The sequence below is a fragment of the Mytilus edulis genome, chromosome 5, assembly GCF_963676685.1.
Source record: "Mytilus edulis chromosome 5, xbMytEdul2.2, whole genome shotgun sequence".
NCBI classification, from domain to species: Eukaryota; Metazoa; Mollusca; class Bivalvia; order Mytilida; family Mytilidae; genus Mytilus; species Mytilus edulis.
This window is the reverse complement of record NC_092348.1, coordinates 83,009,275-83,027,759: the sequence shown is the minus strand read 5'-3', so window position 1 is coordinate 83,027,759 and position 18,485 is coordinate 83,009,275. Positions and strand designations below refer to the sequence as shown.

At 32.3% G+C, this 18,485-nt stretch overlaps 1 protein-coding gene across 1 annotated transcript; it reads right to left on the bottom strand.

Annotated features, from left to right (window-relative positions):
• Positions 1-9,917: 9,917 nt before the first annotated feature.
• On the bottom strand, positions 9,918-17,335 carry LOC139524630 (uncharacterized). The gene is made up of 6 exons (XM_071319580.1): positions 16,985-17,335; positions 15,470-15,732; positions 15,072-15,137; positions 13,365-13,451; positions 11,911-12,045; positions 9,918-11,247 (listed from the first exon to the last, which is right to left on the bottom strand). The coding sequence occupies exons 1-6, from the start codon at positions 16,989-16,991 to the stop codon at positions 10,750-10,752; spliced, it is 1,056 nt and encodes a 351-aa protein (XP_071175681.1). The 5' UTR covers positions 16,992-17,335; the 3' UTR covers positions 9,918-10,749.
• Between the last annotated feature and the right edge of the window lie 1,150 nt (positions 17,336-18,485).

The following is an 18,485-nucleotide window of genomic DNA, read 5'->3' as shown; positions in this document are numbered from 1 at the left end:
CCAGTTCATATCGCAAATTACTATTTTTATTTTGGCAAATCTTTGCAGTCTTTGCGTCGTGTATGTCAATTTTAAAATTGTACCAGCGTCTTTGATGTTCGCTTAAAATTTTTGAACCCTTCTGTAGCAATGTGAATTACGAACTTTTCAAACTGCAATAGTATCAAAACAGCAAAGATAATGAATATGGACATGGCTCGTTTTGAGCATATACCCAGTCAAAGTTTCATTTTTAGCTCACCTGGCCCAAAGGGCCAAGTGAGCTTTTCTCATCACTTGGTGTCCGTCGTCCGTCGTCGTTAACTTTTACAAAAATCTTCTCCTCAGAAACTACTGTGCCAAATTTAACCAAACTTGGCACAATCATCATTGGGGTATCTAGTTTAAAATGTGTCCGGTGACCCGACCAACCAACCAAGATGGCCGCCATGGCTAAAAATAGAACATAGGGATAAAATGTAGATTTTGGCTTATAACTCTGAAACCAAAGCATTTAGACCAAATCTGACATAAGGCTAAAATTGTTTATCAAGTCGAGATCTATCTGTCCTGAAATTTTCAGATGAATCGGACAACCGGTTGTTGAGTTGCTGCACCTGAAGTGAAATTTTGCCGTTTTTGGTTATTATTTGGATTATTATTATAGATAGAGATTAACTGTAAACAGCAATAATGTTCAGCAAAGTAAGATTTACAAATAAGTCAACATGACAAAATGGTCAGCGGACCCCTAAAGGAGTTATTGCCCTTTATAGTAATTTTTTAACAATTTTTCGTAATTTTTTGTATTCTTTTACAAAAATCTTTTCCTCTGAAACTACTGGGCCAAATTTAACCAAACTTAGCCCCAATCATTATTAGGGCATCTGGTTTTAAAAATGTGTGCGATGATCCAGCCACCCAATCAAGATGGCCGCCATTGGCTAAAAATAGAACATAGGGGTAAAATGTAGATTTTGGCTTTTATCTCTGAAACCATAGCATTTACAGCAAATCTGACGAGCGGTTAATTCGTTTATCAAGTCAACATATATCTGCCCTGAAATTTTCAGATGAATGGGACAACCGTTTGTTAGGTTGCTGCCCCCCCAATTGGTAATTTTTTAAGAAATTTTGCCGTAAAAAGCAATAATGTTCAGCAAAGTAAGATCTACTAATAAGTCAACATGACCAAAATGGTCAGTTGACCCCTTAAGGAGTTATTGCCCTTTATAATCAATTCTTAACAGTTTTTATTAATTTGTTATTTTTTTTACAAAAAGTTTCTTCTGTAGCTAAATAGCTAAGTTTATTATAGATAAAGATTATTGGAAGTAACAAGAATGTTCAGTAAAGTAAGATCTACAAACACATCACCATCACCAAAACACAATTTTGTCATGAATCCATCTGTTTCCTTTGTTTGATATGCACATAGACCAAGGTGAGCGGCTCAGGCTCTAAAAGAGCCTCTAGTTTAATATTTCATCGTATTTAATAGGAAAGGGGGATTTTGCGGCAAATAAAATCAAGATTTTATAGAAAATCCACAGACTTTAATACAGAAATTTTTGTAATAAAATTTTTTAAACATAGATTACTGACTTGTTTCACTATGATGTGCTAGCGTTTATTGTTTACAAAAAGTCCTAAACAATCTTTCAATTACCAAAAAAAAACGTCGAGCGCCACACCCTAGAAGGTGTACTTGAATTGGTTCATATTTATATTTGTTTAAACCAATATGATCTTAATTTATAAACTTGTTTGAAGGAAATCATTGCTAGCATTGCATGCAATAATCCTCTATTTATCAGGCATCGAATTGAAAAATATGAGATTACAAGGGGAAAGGACTTTTTCCAATGAAACAACAAAAAATGAAGCTTTGCACGAAGTTCTCTATTATTCATTATGATCTTTGCTTTTTTGATACTATTGCAGTTTGAAAAGTTTGTGATTCGCGTGCCTGCAGAAGGGGTCATAATGATATTGGTAGTTTGTGTTCCAAATTAAATTAAATAGTTTGTAATTATTTTTCACATTTGATTTTTAAATATCCTACTATTTAATCTTTGGATCTAAAAAATGCTTTTAACAAGTTTCTGTCATTTAAATAATGAGTAACAAATATATTGTTCATTATACATTAGTTAGAAAATTAAAAAAAGTTGATCTACTTCGTCATGAATTCATTAATTATTAGTTCCGAAATGTCCAGCGGCAATTATTTCATGCATGTTCAGGACGATGTAAATTTAAAAAACGTGATAATACCTGAGAAGAATGTGCTACCTATGTCCTCCGATAGATAAATCTGTTATAGAGTTGTCACTGGTTCAGTCATATATATTTAAACTAGCCCTAGTATCTTTGATCTATTGGTAGTTGCTTTTTAATAGCTTTTCGCTAGAAAATCTATATGTACACATCAGGAGCAGATCCAGTCTTTTTGTAAAGGGGATTTCAAGCCAACATAAAGAGAGTAGGTCCAACTCTATATTATGTGACGGCTTTAAATCAATCACAACGTGATAATTTACCCGCGGTGCTATAAAGTATCTTGTTGATAGCCTCGCCGAACTGCAATGGTAGTAACACTGAAGTGCGATGGACTACATACACTATATTTTCAATGCTTTTTGTGTCAATGTAGAATGGAATTTGTTTGTTAGAAGTAGTTTTTTCGGCTTTTTGAATTAATAAATGACAAACTTTTAATACTTCGCTAAACGGGGAGTGATTTGCCGTTTGGAGCAGATTTTTATTTCGAAATCTACCGTACGAAGACCATGTCATTTTTTTTATTGCGTACGAGTCCGCACACATACTCTCCGTACTATATTATAACGAGAAACGTGATACAAACAAGGGGACCTAAGTTCAGAAAACATGTTAACACAGAATTATGTTCACATACAAAGAATCTAAGAGGACAATCTCTTATTTAGTATGCAACTGTAACTGATGACAAACATAGACAATAAAGAATGCAAATTTATGTATTTACAATTTACTATTTAAAAATGTACTTTTCATAATATTTGAACACACGAAGATTTTAAACTAGCCATAAAGTCTAACACCGTACATCAGCGAACGTAAGCTATCACTCTTAAAGTGTGACCATTGCACATCAGCGTGACCATCGCACTTCAGCGTCTTGTCGCTCCTCCGATTACTATACTAGGTAAATGTATATCTAAAGAGAGAGAGAGATTCCACCATTGCATCAGGTGTGATACGACACATCGTTGTAAATATAATGGAATTTGATGCGACTGTCATACAAGTGAGAGGTTTGGCGTTATAAAACCAGGTTCAATCCACCATTTTCTACATTTGAAAATGTCTGTACCAAGTCATTTGATTTTGCCATTGGATTCGGGACTTTCCGTTTTGCATTTTCCTCGGAGTTTAATTCTAAAATTAAACTGTTAAGAGTGGAGAAATATCATCATACAAGATGAGATATAGTGGTGGAATAAATTTCAAAACGATATCTAAACAAGTTTATTCTTCCTCTTTAAAGATTTGCAGAAAGTTATGTTCTTTGTGGATGTCTGTACCAAGTCAGGAATATAACAGTTGTCCATTCGTTTGATGAGTTTTATCATTTGATTTTGCCATTGGATTCGGGACTTTCCGTTTTGCATTTTCCTCGGAGTTTAATTCTAAAATTAAACTGTTAAGAGTGGAGAAATATCATCATACAAGATGAGATATAGTGGTGGAATAAATTTCAAAACGATATCTAAACAAGTTTATTCTTCCTCTTTAAAGATTTGCAGAAAGTTATGTTCTTTGTGGATGTGACGCCTTCAGACATGGTCGCTATTTTCATCACGTCAGTCAAGAAATTCAGAACAAATTAAACAAAATAATGTTTGAAATATATTTGATAATAAACTTTATGCGATAAAAAGGGACTTGCTGTATAACGTAGATGAGAATAATTCATTTAGGAACTATTTAGTTGTTGTTGTTTTTTTTTTTTTATTTATTTTAACTGGTTTATCTGTAAAAATACTTCTATATTGGAACGATCATGCATTATTGTTCCTGTGATCAGATACATAAACATTGATGCAAACTTGTTTTCTCAAACTCGATTATCTGCCCTTACTTCAAATCACTCTGTTTGTAGATATATTTGTATCACTAATTATAAGATATCAGAATATGTGGTATGAATTCCAATGAGACAACTCTCCGTCCAATTCACAATTTGTAAAAGATAACACATAATAGGTCAAAGTAAGGTCTTTAACACGGAGTCGTGGCTCACACCGAACAGCAAGCTATAATGGGCCATACAATGACTAGTTTAAAACCATTCAACGGAAAAAACCAACGGTCAAACACTTATGTACCACATTAACAAACGACAACTTCTGAACATCTGCTTCCTGACTTAGGACAAGTGCAAACAAATGCAGCGGGTTTAGACCAACCTTCGTCCTTACTCGAAACAATAGTGTTATATCACAACGTAGAAAGAAACATTATAAAATATCAATTGAAATAGCTTTACTCCTTCAAGAGACATCAACACAAGTGAACATACCCTGTACGAATAAATTTGATCTATCATACAATGTAAATACAAAATCAATAAAATAAGGGTTGAAGAAATAAAGGCAACAGTGGTATACCGCTGTGAGAAGTTAAATAACAACAGCAAGTCAACCATAACCTTGAAAAAATAACCTTGCCACCAAATAGAATGATGTACACAGGTAAAAGAAAATAATTGTGTTGTAAGGTATAAAGTATAAATGGAGAACGGAAATATAGTACGAGAAACAGAAGTGAAAATTTCTAGTCATACTAAACACTTATCAAAGCTGTATATATTAAAATAGAGAGACAAGATATAACACTAAATAACAAAACATTAAATAACAAAAAATCATTACGAATTTCAGAGAACTCGCAGTTACTAAAAGATTGTTAAAAGCCAAAATCAATTAATAATAAAATAAAAATCATTTACACATCTAAACCAGTTTTGATCAATTAATAGATTTTGATAAACTACAAGTTGAATAATTTCTCGTGTATGATCTCCGCCATATGAATATGGAACTTTCACTCTGACGTATTTTGTACTATTTCATTAGATTGATTGATTGATGTTTGCTCAACGTCCAGTGGCAAATATCTCGTTCAGGTTCAGGACGATAAATATATAATTAGAGAAATCGATTCTACAACTCTTTTTCGTTTTCTACAAAAGATATCCACTATCGAAAGTTATATTTAAGGTCAAGGATCAGTAAATAAACTAGTCCATAGATTTTTTTAAAACTAAGAACTCAATTAGATATTGAAAATATACATCAAAAAATGTAAAAAAAAGTATATGTCACCGACTTCGTTTTCAAGAAAAATACATATTTAAAATGGTCCGAGAGGGTACTAAATTACATTGAATATATAGGGTAAATCTATATTTTTCTTCTACAATTTTCGGTTTCTGGGATAAATCACGAGAACCGCTCCATAGGATTTTTTTTTAAATTAATATTTTTTCCCTCTTTGTCTTACGAATTAGATGATATTAAAAAAAATATGGTCACCGACTTCGTTTTCCCTGTAGAAGCGACGCAAACCCAATATTTTGACAAAAAAAACATCAAAATTCGTGACGTCGTAATTTTTATTATATAACGTCAAGTTATCATGCTAATAATTTCCATCGTTCTTCGTGTTGATTATGCACGATGATTATGTGTTTCGTATTGATAGATTCTTTTTATCATAAGAGTCTGGATAATTATCATAAATTTTTATTTAGTATTACCAATATTCTTTATTCTTTATATTTTAGCACCTCATTATACACTTTTTCTTTTTTTTTCTTTTTTGCATTTAATTCTGCAATTTTTGCCCATTATTCTGTATTTCGTAAACCCCAATCAGACCCTCTTTTATGGATCATTTTAAAAAGAAATTGTACGTTGTAAAAAATGTTCATTATCAATATACATCTCTAAAACAATTACTAATTCAGACAAAAATATGTTGTAAGTACATGAACGCAAAAATGGTAAAATCTTAAAAATAGAAATCATCAGGGTTACTGTCTACAAGTTGACGCAATAAAAGATGTAATTGAAGCTATATTTTTTATGCCCCCTCAACTTCCCCTGTACGTCTGTCCGTCCGTCATTCCGTCCGGCCAACCGTCCTTCCGTCCGTCTGTCCTCCTTTATAGTTTATAGTTATTCCGCAAAACATCTACAGTTTAAATCCTAGAACGTACTTTGCTGTCTGTTTGATGTGGTCAGGGTTTTGATCTTTATTAATATTTGATCTAATGAGAGATAGTTGAACTTTGTCATTTTTGGGTAACCAATTCATAAATCTCTTAGACTATCTTGTAATTCATCTGTTTACACTTTTTCTCCGTTCCGATATATGATTTGGCCACTTTTGAAAAAAAAAAAAACGGTTTTTTTAGCAGCGGAACATGTAAAAGCTTGTGTTTTGGTACTATATCACGACAGAACGTGTTCTGTCCATATACTGCTGCTTAACATCGCATATATAAACAAACATTATATCAATGATTCTACAAATTCTTGAAAGAGTGTCGTGTGGTTATTTATACATCTTCAAGTTAACAAGTAAAACACGCAGACAAACTGACATCTTTGTTAATATCTTTTTTGTTCTGTATAAAATTTATTGTATACAAGTCTACAAAAACGTTTTAAAAAGTTTACTAAATGGTTATTGTTCCATAAGTGTACATATGCATGCTCGAAGTATATACAGAATCAGTACATGATACACAACATGCGACAAATAAAGGGGGGTAGTAATGACAGGAAACTAAATTAAACTAAGGCTTTGATGAATGTAAACTTTAATAAAACTGGAAGTTACATAAGGGGAACAGGAAAATAAGAATATATTGCATCACTTACAACAACCTTTAAATTGACCAGTGATTTTTTATTCATCACTGACCAGCAACACCGAGATAATCCAACGATTTTTAAAGTCATAAGAAACCTCAAATTAAAACAAAATATGCATATGTTTTTTTATAACTAAATGGATAGTTTTCATTATACAACTTATGTACATATACTTTTTTCTGAAGAAAGTTCTGTAATTTGTCCACATTTAGAAGAAGTTTATTTATTTTTAATTGCTTGCTTCCAGGAAGCAATTCGCCGACATATTTTCCGTATGCATACTGACCTGAGCGTAACCTTCCTCGTAAAAATCCGGTGATCGCAATACGCATGAATCTGTCATTAAAATAAACAATTATCGGATTATACATGTTAAACACGTGCCCAATACCCATGCTTATTGTTATTTGTTTACTATTAGGTGACAATCGGTAAACTTCGGCTTCAAAACACGGTATTTAATGAGCAGCCATATTTGTTAAATCATAACAGACAGAGAGAAAAAAAAATTGACGATTATACGATATATTTGCGTAAAAAATGATAAAATCGTGCACAGAGGACTAAAGTTTATGACACTTACATGCATTGGTTCAAGAATTTGATAAACATTATTTTTCACCACTCACTGGTTTCTTATGACTTTAAGGGTCCATATGAAGTGTGGACCTAAATGTTCTTTATCTTTAGATATAACGCTTATTCTGTAAAATCTTCAATTTACGATTTTGTAAAATTCAGTACATGGTCTACACTATTATATTAAATAAAAAATTTTTTCCGTTGTTATTCTTTATAATTTTGCCTCGTGTTAAGAGAGTGCCACGCTCTTTGCACGTTAAGAACCCTTGCAACAACTCTTTGAGGGGTCCGTAGGTGGCCTGTTGCAAGGCAAAATTTCTGTCCCTATCCAATATACCCTCATTTTCCAGTGGCAGTCCAAATTTCCCCGACCATCATACTAGATGGCCTCTATTACAACAACCTACCTATTGTATTTATTGTGAACATGTTCTCGTTCTGAATATGCATGAAATATTTGCCACTGGACGTTAAGCAACCAACAATCAATCAATCAATCAATCTTTATAATTTTGCAAACTTTTTTGTTCAATTTTGACATTCGCCAGTATCCGTTATTCTGCAACTCCCTTTGAGATCTAATTATATGTGACAATAAATTATTGTGCTTCTCTCTCTGAATTTCGCTTTCTCTCAAGACATTTCACGGTAGTCTTTGTGGTACAGTGTATTTTCCAGAAAATACATCGTGTAAAAACATTTCCGAGGAAACCAAATTAACGGAGGTTGAGACATATGACATAAAAATAGATGTACATATTTATGTTTGATATGTCTACAAACCCCCCCCCTTTTCCCCCCCAACCGAAAAAAAACAAGAAAAAAACAATCGCACACAGGCTGAGACATGACTGGTAATATTGTGTTTTGTTATTTTGTCCATCTACACAAATGAGGTTGGACCTTAAACGGGACTCCGGGAACGGGTGTTTTTCAGCACGGGATTTTGGGATTGATCCTTTATGGATCCGGCTATTCTTTTTTCGAATTTCGGTATGGCGGGATTGAAATTTCTATAAGTTCGGGACCTCGGGATTTCATGTTTTTAAAGCCGAGATTTCGGGATCAGGACCCCTGCACCTCCCGCCCTACCCCCCCCCCCCCCCAACACACACACACACACACACACACACCGGCAAAATATCATATGATGTCTTTTCCTTTTTTATTTTCCTTTTGCCTTGTGTTGTTGTCTGGATGCTGTCTTATTGAAGTACTGACTACTTACGGGATTTACATTTAACTTTAGGTACTGAAAGTCTGTGACATTGTGCATATTTTTCAGTCGGTATATATAGTAGTACTATGAAATAGTCTAGAGGTGATTGATATAATCTCGTTCTCAACCTTCAAGTTTTATGAGTGAAATAGAATTGAGAACAGTTCTATTGTATATTGAGATGCTACTTTCAGCTAGGGTACATTTTTTTTATTCGGTTAATTTTTACGAATCAATACTATTAGGATACTAAGTCCTGTATAAATCTTTAAACCAAAGACTATTTATACATGTATCTATTTAAAGATTTGGGTTCTATTTTTAACATCGAAATTGCGGACGTGAAAGAAAGCACCATTAAAAAAAACCAAAAACGTTCGATTACAAAATGTAGCGATGGATTAATGATCGTGAAACATCATTTTTGCTTATTTTTAATTTGTTATAGTCTAAAAACTGTGTATGAATATTAAAATAATTGTTCCAACCGTGAGCAAGGTTAATTAATTTGTATTATATTTTAGTGCCATCTATGACCGACTGACAGCAGCGGCGAATTTATGACCAGTATTAGTTTATGTGGTTCATTTCCTTTTCTCTAATTTGAAAATATTTTTACTTGTTCCGACTGGTGTGATAATTTTCAAAATATGGGAGATATTATAGTCTTACCGTACAACTTTTAACTTTAGTATTAATGTCCCAAACTTGCACCCCTTCTGCTTATTTTCTGCTAGACGATGTCTTTTCCCAGTGAATATAGGGTTTTTGAAAGTACAGTTTTGACATACTACATATAGAATACTTCCGAGACCACACTGTTTTTTCTCATCACAATTATGTAGAAATAGTAGTGAGCAACAGTTTTCACACTTGTTTTAACTGGTCGGCAGATATACAAACTCTACCACCCTACGTCCTGATTTTCATTTTGAAGATCGTCTTCAGGACTGTTTTCATATTCATTTTCAATTTTTAATTTTAGAAAAACAAGTTCATTCTCCTAGAAGTAACATACTTTCCGTCAAATTTACCGTTGACGTTGTCCCATCGAAAAGTCGCCGGGTGCAATTTTAACATTGCAAAATCTGGTCAAAGGGACGTAATTCGTACAAAACGTCGCAATATTTCGCGGAATCCGCTAGACGGCGTTTATTACTGTTACTTGACCTATAATATTTCTTGATTAACCTCGCAAAAAAAACATATTAAGGTTTGATTATTTTGAGTGCATACATGTGGTTATTAACGAAATTGCGTTGACGAGCAACCTTTATTTCAGTCCTAAATTTTTCTAAAATTTGTTTTTTCTATCTGTTATATAATAAAGACAGATTATATATCATATACCAGACTGAAAGGCAAATTTTAGGAAAATTTAGGACCGAACTCAAAAAGGTATATACAGAGTGCAAAACGCGAGCAAGATGGATCAACGCAAACCAGGAAGGAAATAAAACTCTTTGGCTTAAGGTGAAATAACTTTTAAAAACAAACGGAAGATATATTAGATGTTCTGGAAGGCAAAACGCTAAAGGGTAAAATTTGACTAAAAATATTAGAAAAGTAGAAATGGTACAAAAAAGAACTAATAACGTAAGTCATCTTTTAATGTAAAAATATAACAATTCTGGTAATCTAATAGGACTGGTGTATTGAAATAGATACAAGAAGATGTGGTATGGGTGCCAATGAGACAACTCTCCATCCTAGTCACAATTTATATAAGTAAATCATTATAGATAAAAGTACGGTCTTCAACACGGAGCTTTGGCTCACACCGAACAGCAAGCTATAAAGGGTCCCAAAAATTTAAGTGTTAAACCATTCAAACGGGAAAACCAATCTATATAAAAAACGAGAAACACTTATGAACCACATCAACAAACGACAACTACTGAACATCAGATTCCTGACTTCTTAAAGTCCAGAAATTACATCCAAAATTATCAATCTTAATCAATTTAAAGACAGAAATTAAAATTTAAACAGGACATTACTGAATTAAAATATTTGTCAATATCTTGAATTATATAAAGCTTAAAATGTTTGTTTTGGTGCTGTTTTAGGTATAACTAAACTTTTCAGTTGTTCATAACTGGAACCCTTTGTGTACGGTCTGTCGGCATACCCACGTGTTCTTACTGGGTTGTCCTCTTCAACTCTTGATCCATCAAATTCTTCGTCATCTTTATATTTATAATTTTCACTGTTAAGAGAGTCTTTCCTTTCGGCTTTTCGATCGTGTGATCGTTTACTTTCACGTGTTCTATGGTCAGTTTGTGGTTTTTCCTGTTTGCGTTCCTCTTTCGGAGCTGGTGGAGGCCTCTTATCTTCTTTTGCCGTTGTTTGTTGCACACGGTCAACCTTTTGTACAGTTGGTTCTTTAGCTTCTTGTTTGATTTCTTGATTGCGAGGCGGTAGTGGCTTCCCTCTCCTGTCACTTGTCGTGAAGATATCAAAGGAATCTATTGATTTCTCTTTTTGAATAATGGCATGAAAATTGTCATCTTGTTGTTTTGCAAGCAGAACTCTTACCTAAAGGAAATGAAATTCAACATAAAAACTTAATAATATTTTAATGGGTGGTGTTTATTGCAAGACATGGTAACAACTTAGTCCCTATGCGTAGCTATATGTATCACATTGAAGTATAAACTGATTATCAGGGTTTTGGAAAACACAGTCAAAAGAAATAGCTTATTTCGCTAAAACACTTATTATTCAAACCAGTTGTGTCTTGTGTAATATTATTTGGCTGTTTGTATTTTTCTTTTTTAGCGATGGCGTTGTCAGTTTATATTCAATCTATGAATTTGAATGTCCCTCTGGTATCGTTTGCCCCTCTTTTAGATCGAATATTTATATGTGAGAAATAGGGTTTTTTTTATTCAAAGACTTGTTATTGTCTGTATTGTCGCATTATAAGAAAACATCAACGCAATTTTTAAATACTCCTTATAATTGCTATGTGTTTTTAGGCATTTGTACATTGCGATGAACACATATGACCTACAACCAAGGTAATTGTTTACACACACAATTAAAAAAAATATACAAATGCGCTAAACTCAAAAACTAATTTGATAAATCGACCACTTTAGAAGAAATGTCTCCAACCCTCGTATAGTCCATTCTTTGTATCAGATAACAAATGATTGCATGTAAAATACAAAAAGATAATATAAACTAGGTAAATACCCTTGATGAATCAAATGGTGCACAGCAGCAGCAAACAGACGCAGATATAAGAGCAAATATTATTTCACAAAATGCAAAAAACATGACCAACAACGGCACTAACCACCGGAAGCCTTCTGGAGTTATCTGATGTCTCTGAAATAATAAAATTATGTTTAGATCACAGAACAGTTGATTGTACAACAAGAAGTGTTTGGTTGTGTCATTGATTCAACACTATTGGCCTTTTGACAACTATGTCAATTGGAGGCACAAAACCTATTGGTTGTTATTGCATGTGACCGTTTGTTTGGTTGTTGGTTTTTTTTTTTTTTTTTTTATTTTTTTTGGGGGGGGGGGGGTATTTCTGCATGCATTTCGACGCATCATTAGCGCTAGAACCAAAACAGTTGCACTGTCAAAAAAAATATTTAAAGGCATCTGATTCAATAACCCAAAAATCATGAAAAATGAACTAAAAACGTCAAACATGTGCTAAGAACATGGATGAAGAGTTGTCTCATTGACCACATTTTATGAATGATTCTTTTGAATTTATGAATGAATATATATCTAATTGTTATGAACAATTATTTGTTGTTATGAACAATTATTTGTTGTTATGAACAATTATTTGTTTTTATGAACAATTATTTGTTTTTATGAACAATAATTATTAATTTTGTTGTCATGTACAAATACTCATTTAAGAACATTTATTGAATTATGTTTTATGCAAATATAATTTATTTTATGAACACATATTTTGATTTATTGAATACATTTTTTTTATGGACTCTTATTCGTTTTTACGAACAACTATTTAATTTTATGAAGTTCAACTTTAAGTTATATTTTGTTTGTTGTGACTATTGCACGTTTCACACGCCATATGACTTATCATATTTACTGTTTCTATTTTCCTGTGTATTCAGTGACTGATTACCTAAGTTCTTATACTGTACATTTACTGTAAAAATATTCTCGTGAACTTAGGAGATAGTTTACACAGTATTTCATATCAGGATATTTTTGCATTTATCAAAATCATTGGTTCCTCCTAGTTACGTGTTTCACCAAAAAAAGATGACACAAAAAACAAACATTACTAGAGATAAGTGTTTAATCCTGGAAAATGAAAATGATTCTATATAGACCGGAGGGTGGCTTGTAATTGTTCTTTTCTGTGGCATTTGGTTGTATCATTGGTAATTATACAACATCTTCTTTATTTTTATATTTGGTGGGTGCCTCTGTGAAGTGGTTTGAAGTTACCGTAATAAGAAACGTATAAATACTTGAGAATCTATAAAGCCAAAACCATCCAAGTTTAACTTTGCCTGATTGGTTGATTGATTGGTATTTAACGCCACTTTTAGCATTATTGTGCTAATTCTACACTTTCGTTTTTTATAGGTGGGGGAACCGGAGTATACTAATATATATTCCCTCTAGGTTTAATAATTCATACTTACCAAATATGCCGATGTTACACTGACAATCAAACAGAGAGGTCCAGAAACTGCAGCACATGTTATACTTAGTATCAGGAACGTCATTTTCTGTCAAAACATATGCGCAGACAGTTATACTTCAAATAATGTTATTTCAATTTTAGATTAAAAGAGTTATACTTCAAATAATGTTATTTCAATTTTACGCAAATGTTGTTTTTTTTCGATTTTCAGTTGTAGTTCAATAAGCCAAGGTTGCATGCAAAATTTTTAGCAAAATCTGCGACATAGATATAGGAAGATGTGGTGTGAGTGCATATGAGACAACTCTCCATCCAAAAAACAATTTATAAAAGTAAACCATTATAGGTCAATGTACGGCCTTCAACACGGAGCCTTGGCTCACACCGAACAAAAAGCTATAAAGGGCCCCAAAATAACTAGTGTAAAACAATTTAAACGGGAAAACCAACGGTCTAATCTATATAAAAAACGAGAAACGAGAAACACGTATAAATTACATAAACAAACGACAACTACTGTACATCAGATTCCTGACTTAGGACAGGTGCAAACATTTGCAGCGGGATTAAACGTTTTAATGGTACCAAACCTTCTCCCTTTTTCTAAAACAATAGCATAACATCACAATATAGAAAACCACACGATAAAATATCAATTGGAAGGCTTAACTCAATCAAAAAACGTAAATTAACACACTATGAACGAATAAATTTGATCTGCGATACCTGAATGCAAATGCACAGTTAATAAAATATTAGGGACAAACATACAAGGCCAAAAAGCAAACAGAAAAGTCCAAACAAAAAAGTCCAAACAAAGCCATTTCAAAACATCACCGTGAAATATGTAACCCTTCGAAAATAATCACTTTTGAAAAAAAAAACGGTTTTTATAATATCTACAGATAAATGAAAAATAACTTTGTCGTTTTAGGTATACTACTTATGTGTATAAAATTCTTCCAATAATTAGGAATAGCAAGAAAGTTATGTCATATAAATACATAATTTAACACCAGATACAAATTGGGGTGAATATCAACAATAAAACTATACAATTAGAGCTAGCTAAAACTTCCCTGTACAATAATCTTGAAGTTCATACAAATGTAGTACGAAGAAGTGAAAATTAGTAGATGTTCCAAATAATCAAAGTTGGTATATAGACAAGATCCATATTAATATGAAATAGCAAAAAAACATTATTAAAAGTATCAACCGGTCGAATTAACAAGAAAATACGATTTGAGAGTACTCGCAGTTACTGACAGCTAGTTAAAAGCCAAAAACAATTAATCATAAAAAATCATGCATCAGAGACTAAAATCAACTAAAACACATCCCAGGAATTTAGCCCATTTACTGTTACTTGACCTTAAGCCGTTTTATGTTGTCGAGATTCTTTATTATACAACAGTCATCATATTTTTAAAACAGATTATATATGAATTACAAAGTTTTTTAGAATAAAATTTAAAAATATGCGCCGTGTTGGCATATAGTTTTCCAAAAGAAGATTTGAATGTATTCGGTTTGACATTATAAATTAGTGTTACTGAAAGCAATTCCATATTTATTTATTATAAACTGAAGACCATCATCTCATATTTTATATAAGTAAAAATACAAATAATTGTATCTCCTAGGATAATTAATATTCGTTTTGCATGTATATTTGTTTTCAATTTTGATAACTTTTACCTACGTAATAATTAATGTTTGAAAGCTTCTTCTGTGATAAAATGGCGGCGAATGCACCAGTAACACAAAACTGAAAGAAGAATGTTTGGTAGTATACTAAAGCGTGCCTATATGAGTAATTAATAGACACACATATTCTGTTCTGTAGGGGATTTTCTTATAAATGATTCAAAATAAACTTCTTTGACAAGAAAAAACATTAAAGTCAAAGCAAACAAAAGGCAATCAGCAGAACACCAAAAATGCTTCTTAGATTGATCACATTTACAAATAAAACTTCTTAAATATTCTGGTTATTTTTACTGATAGTAATACTTTTTTTCTTGTTTTTTATTAATGAATGTCAAGTTACACTTATGCTCTAATATAATTTTACAGTTGTAAATAATTTACAGTACATACCCAAACACCACACCAGACTGGAGAAAAAGTCTTTGTAAGTGTGTCTACCTTCTGATAAGCTTCGGTTTCCTTCGTTTTTGGATCAGGCACAAATTTGTCTTCAAAAAATATAAATAGCAAGAAATCTATAATTCCTAAACCAATACATATCCCGCCGATACCTATCTGTATGGAACCTAAAGTCTTCAACGCTGAGAATGGAAAGTTTCTCACTTTACCAACGTCCACGCCCTCTATCGTCATTTTCTCTTTTGTGTCTTCTCCTGTAAGGAAAAATGAGCAATGTATGCAACCCGATAATATCAAAAGAGCAAAGCGCCTCTTTACCGGCCATTCCAATCGGGATAATGTCTTCTACTTTCTTAATTGGAACGAAATTGATGACAAGAAATTTATTAAAAGAAACGGCTCCTATTTAATTATATTTCTTCGGTAGCCATGCATTTTTTTATATGTTCACTGAGAGACACTTTCATTATATTGACATCAATACTGATAATAAAAAATGATAAATGCCTTTCTGCAGAATATCACTAGTAATATGATAATAGTCATCGGAAATCCTATACACTTTATGTGCAGAAATTATATTCAATATCAGCCCCTATAGAACCACAGCGGGAAGTCCATTCTAACCCGTAAAGAGATTCAGTGGTAATTTAATATCAACCCACAAGAGTTTCAGTGACAATTCAATATCAAACTCTTAAGAATTTTGGTGGCAATTCAATATCAACCCACAAGAGTTTCAGTGGCAATTCAATATCAATACCTAAAGACCTTTAGGAGCAATTTAATATCAACCCATTAGAGTTTCAGTAGTAACAATCTCTAAAAGAGCTTCAGTGGCAATTAAATATCAATCCTTCAAGAGTGTGTGGGGTAATTCAATATCAACCCCTTATAGGGGTTTCAATGGCACCCTAATGTTGACCCATTAAAAGTGTCAGTGACAGTTCAAGATAGAACCATCAAGAGCTTAAGAGGAAATTCAACATCAATCGATAAAGTGTTTCTGAGGCTATTCAATACTTTAATAACTTTAGTTACAATGCAATTCAACATTTTTAAACAGCTTCTGTACTAATTCAGTATCAACCCCCTAAAAGTTTTAGTGAATTCGATATTAATCCCTTAAGGGTATCAGCTGTATTTCCTGATTTCTATATTAATCCAGAAAGAGCTTAATTGGCAATTCAACATCAAACGATGACGTTTTCCTTTATGTTATCGAAAAAAAAAACAGTTCATTTTTAATAAAATCACGAGGAAAAACAAAAAAGGTGCCACACTGATAATGAATGGTAACTGTCTAAGGGTGTTGGAAAATTTAAATATTCAGATATTCAATCGTCTTTTTTTTTTAAATTCTATGATAAATAAGCCAAAAGCCCATTTTCTAGGATAAACATGATAATGTTATAAAACGTAACTTAAAACTCAGCAAGCACTAAATGTACAATAATTCCATTTTGTACGGGATATATAAATATGTTAAATTAAATTACTACATACCCGCCATGTTTGGAATTATTACCAATATCCTATAAGGACTAAAGACTTTTCTTGTTGACGGTATGTACTCGATAAATTAGTCGAAATGAAAAGTAGTTCTTGATAATACGATAATCTGTAAATAAGCAAATCTATGCATGTAAATTTTACTTATTTGATTATGTTATTTTTAGATAACTGCATAAAGGAATATGGGTGCCAACTAACGCGAGACTATTTCTACTATCGCGCTGTAAAGAGATTACATTGAAAACCAAAAGATTGAGTTTACCAACACTTTTAAACTGTGACATTGAATAAACAAATTTTAAACATTTCAACTCAAAACAAAATGATTTGAATTGTTTTTGAAAATATGTCAAATTTGTAATTGTGCAAGTGATAATAGTTTTAAGCGTTACAAAGCGGATATTTTCGAGTTACAAAATATTTTTAAGGTCAAACATTCTAGTGTGTCTTTATAAGTATATATATATCGTCATTTTTTATAATTTATATTTATTTGAAGAGAGTTACGTATTCCAATTGTTTACAATTTTCAATAAGGCTCTATAGACGGAATATAAACCAAGTGTTCAGTGGTTGTCGTTTGTTGATGCTGTTAATTAAGTGTTTCTCGGGTTAATTTTTAAAGATCGGTGGTTTTTCTGTTTGAATGGTTTTAACGTAGTCATTTTGGGGACCCTTTATAGCCTTGCTGTTCGGTGTGAGCCAAATTCAATGCTCCGTGTTGGAGACCGTACTCTAACCTATAATGGTTTACTTTTACAAATTGTGACTTGGATGGAGAGTTGTTTCATAGGCACTCATACCACATCTTATTATTTCTATAAACAAAAACAACATCAATCTACCAATACACAATGATAAGTAATATGTATATATGCATATAGCTTGCTGTTCGGTATGAAGCCCTTACCTTGACCTATAATGGTTTACTTTTATAATTGTGACTTGGAGAGTAGTCTCATTGGCACTCATACCGAATCTTCCTATATCTCTATACAACATCTATGAAATAAATTTTGGTTCGTGTTTTCCATTTTTACATAAGGAAATGACTATAAGGAATATATCAGTTGTTCTACAAGTGAGAGGTTTAGCTAGCTATAAAACCAGGTTTAAGCCACCATTTTCTATATACATAAATAGTCCAGTCAAACTAAGATTTAACCTCAAACTAATTGCAACAGAAAATGTTTTAGTTCTAATCTATAGCATTATGCTCTGTATATACACAGAAAAAAGTCCCATAAAATCGAACTTGAGGAAAACTCAAAATCAGCATTTTTAATTTCCTATGTAAATAAACATTGGAAGGGGATGTAACTCTTGCAAAAATTACTCTTTTTTGGTCAGTTTTGGTTGTTTTTCTTGAAATTTATGCAAAGTATGATACTTTGATGGGGTTATATTTGACTAAATTATATAATTGTCTGCTCATGAAATGTAGAAAACCGAAGTGTTATGGGTAGTTTTATTTTTTTTCGTGCATTTTTCA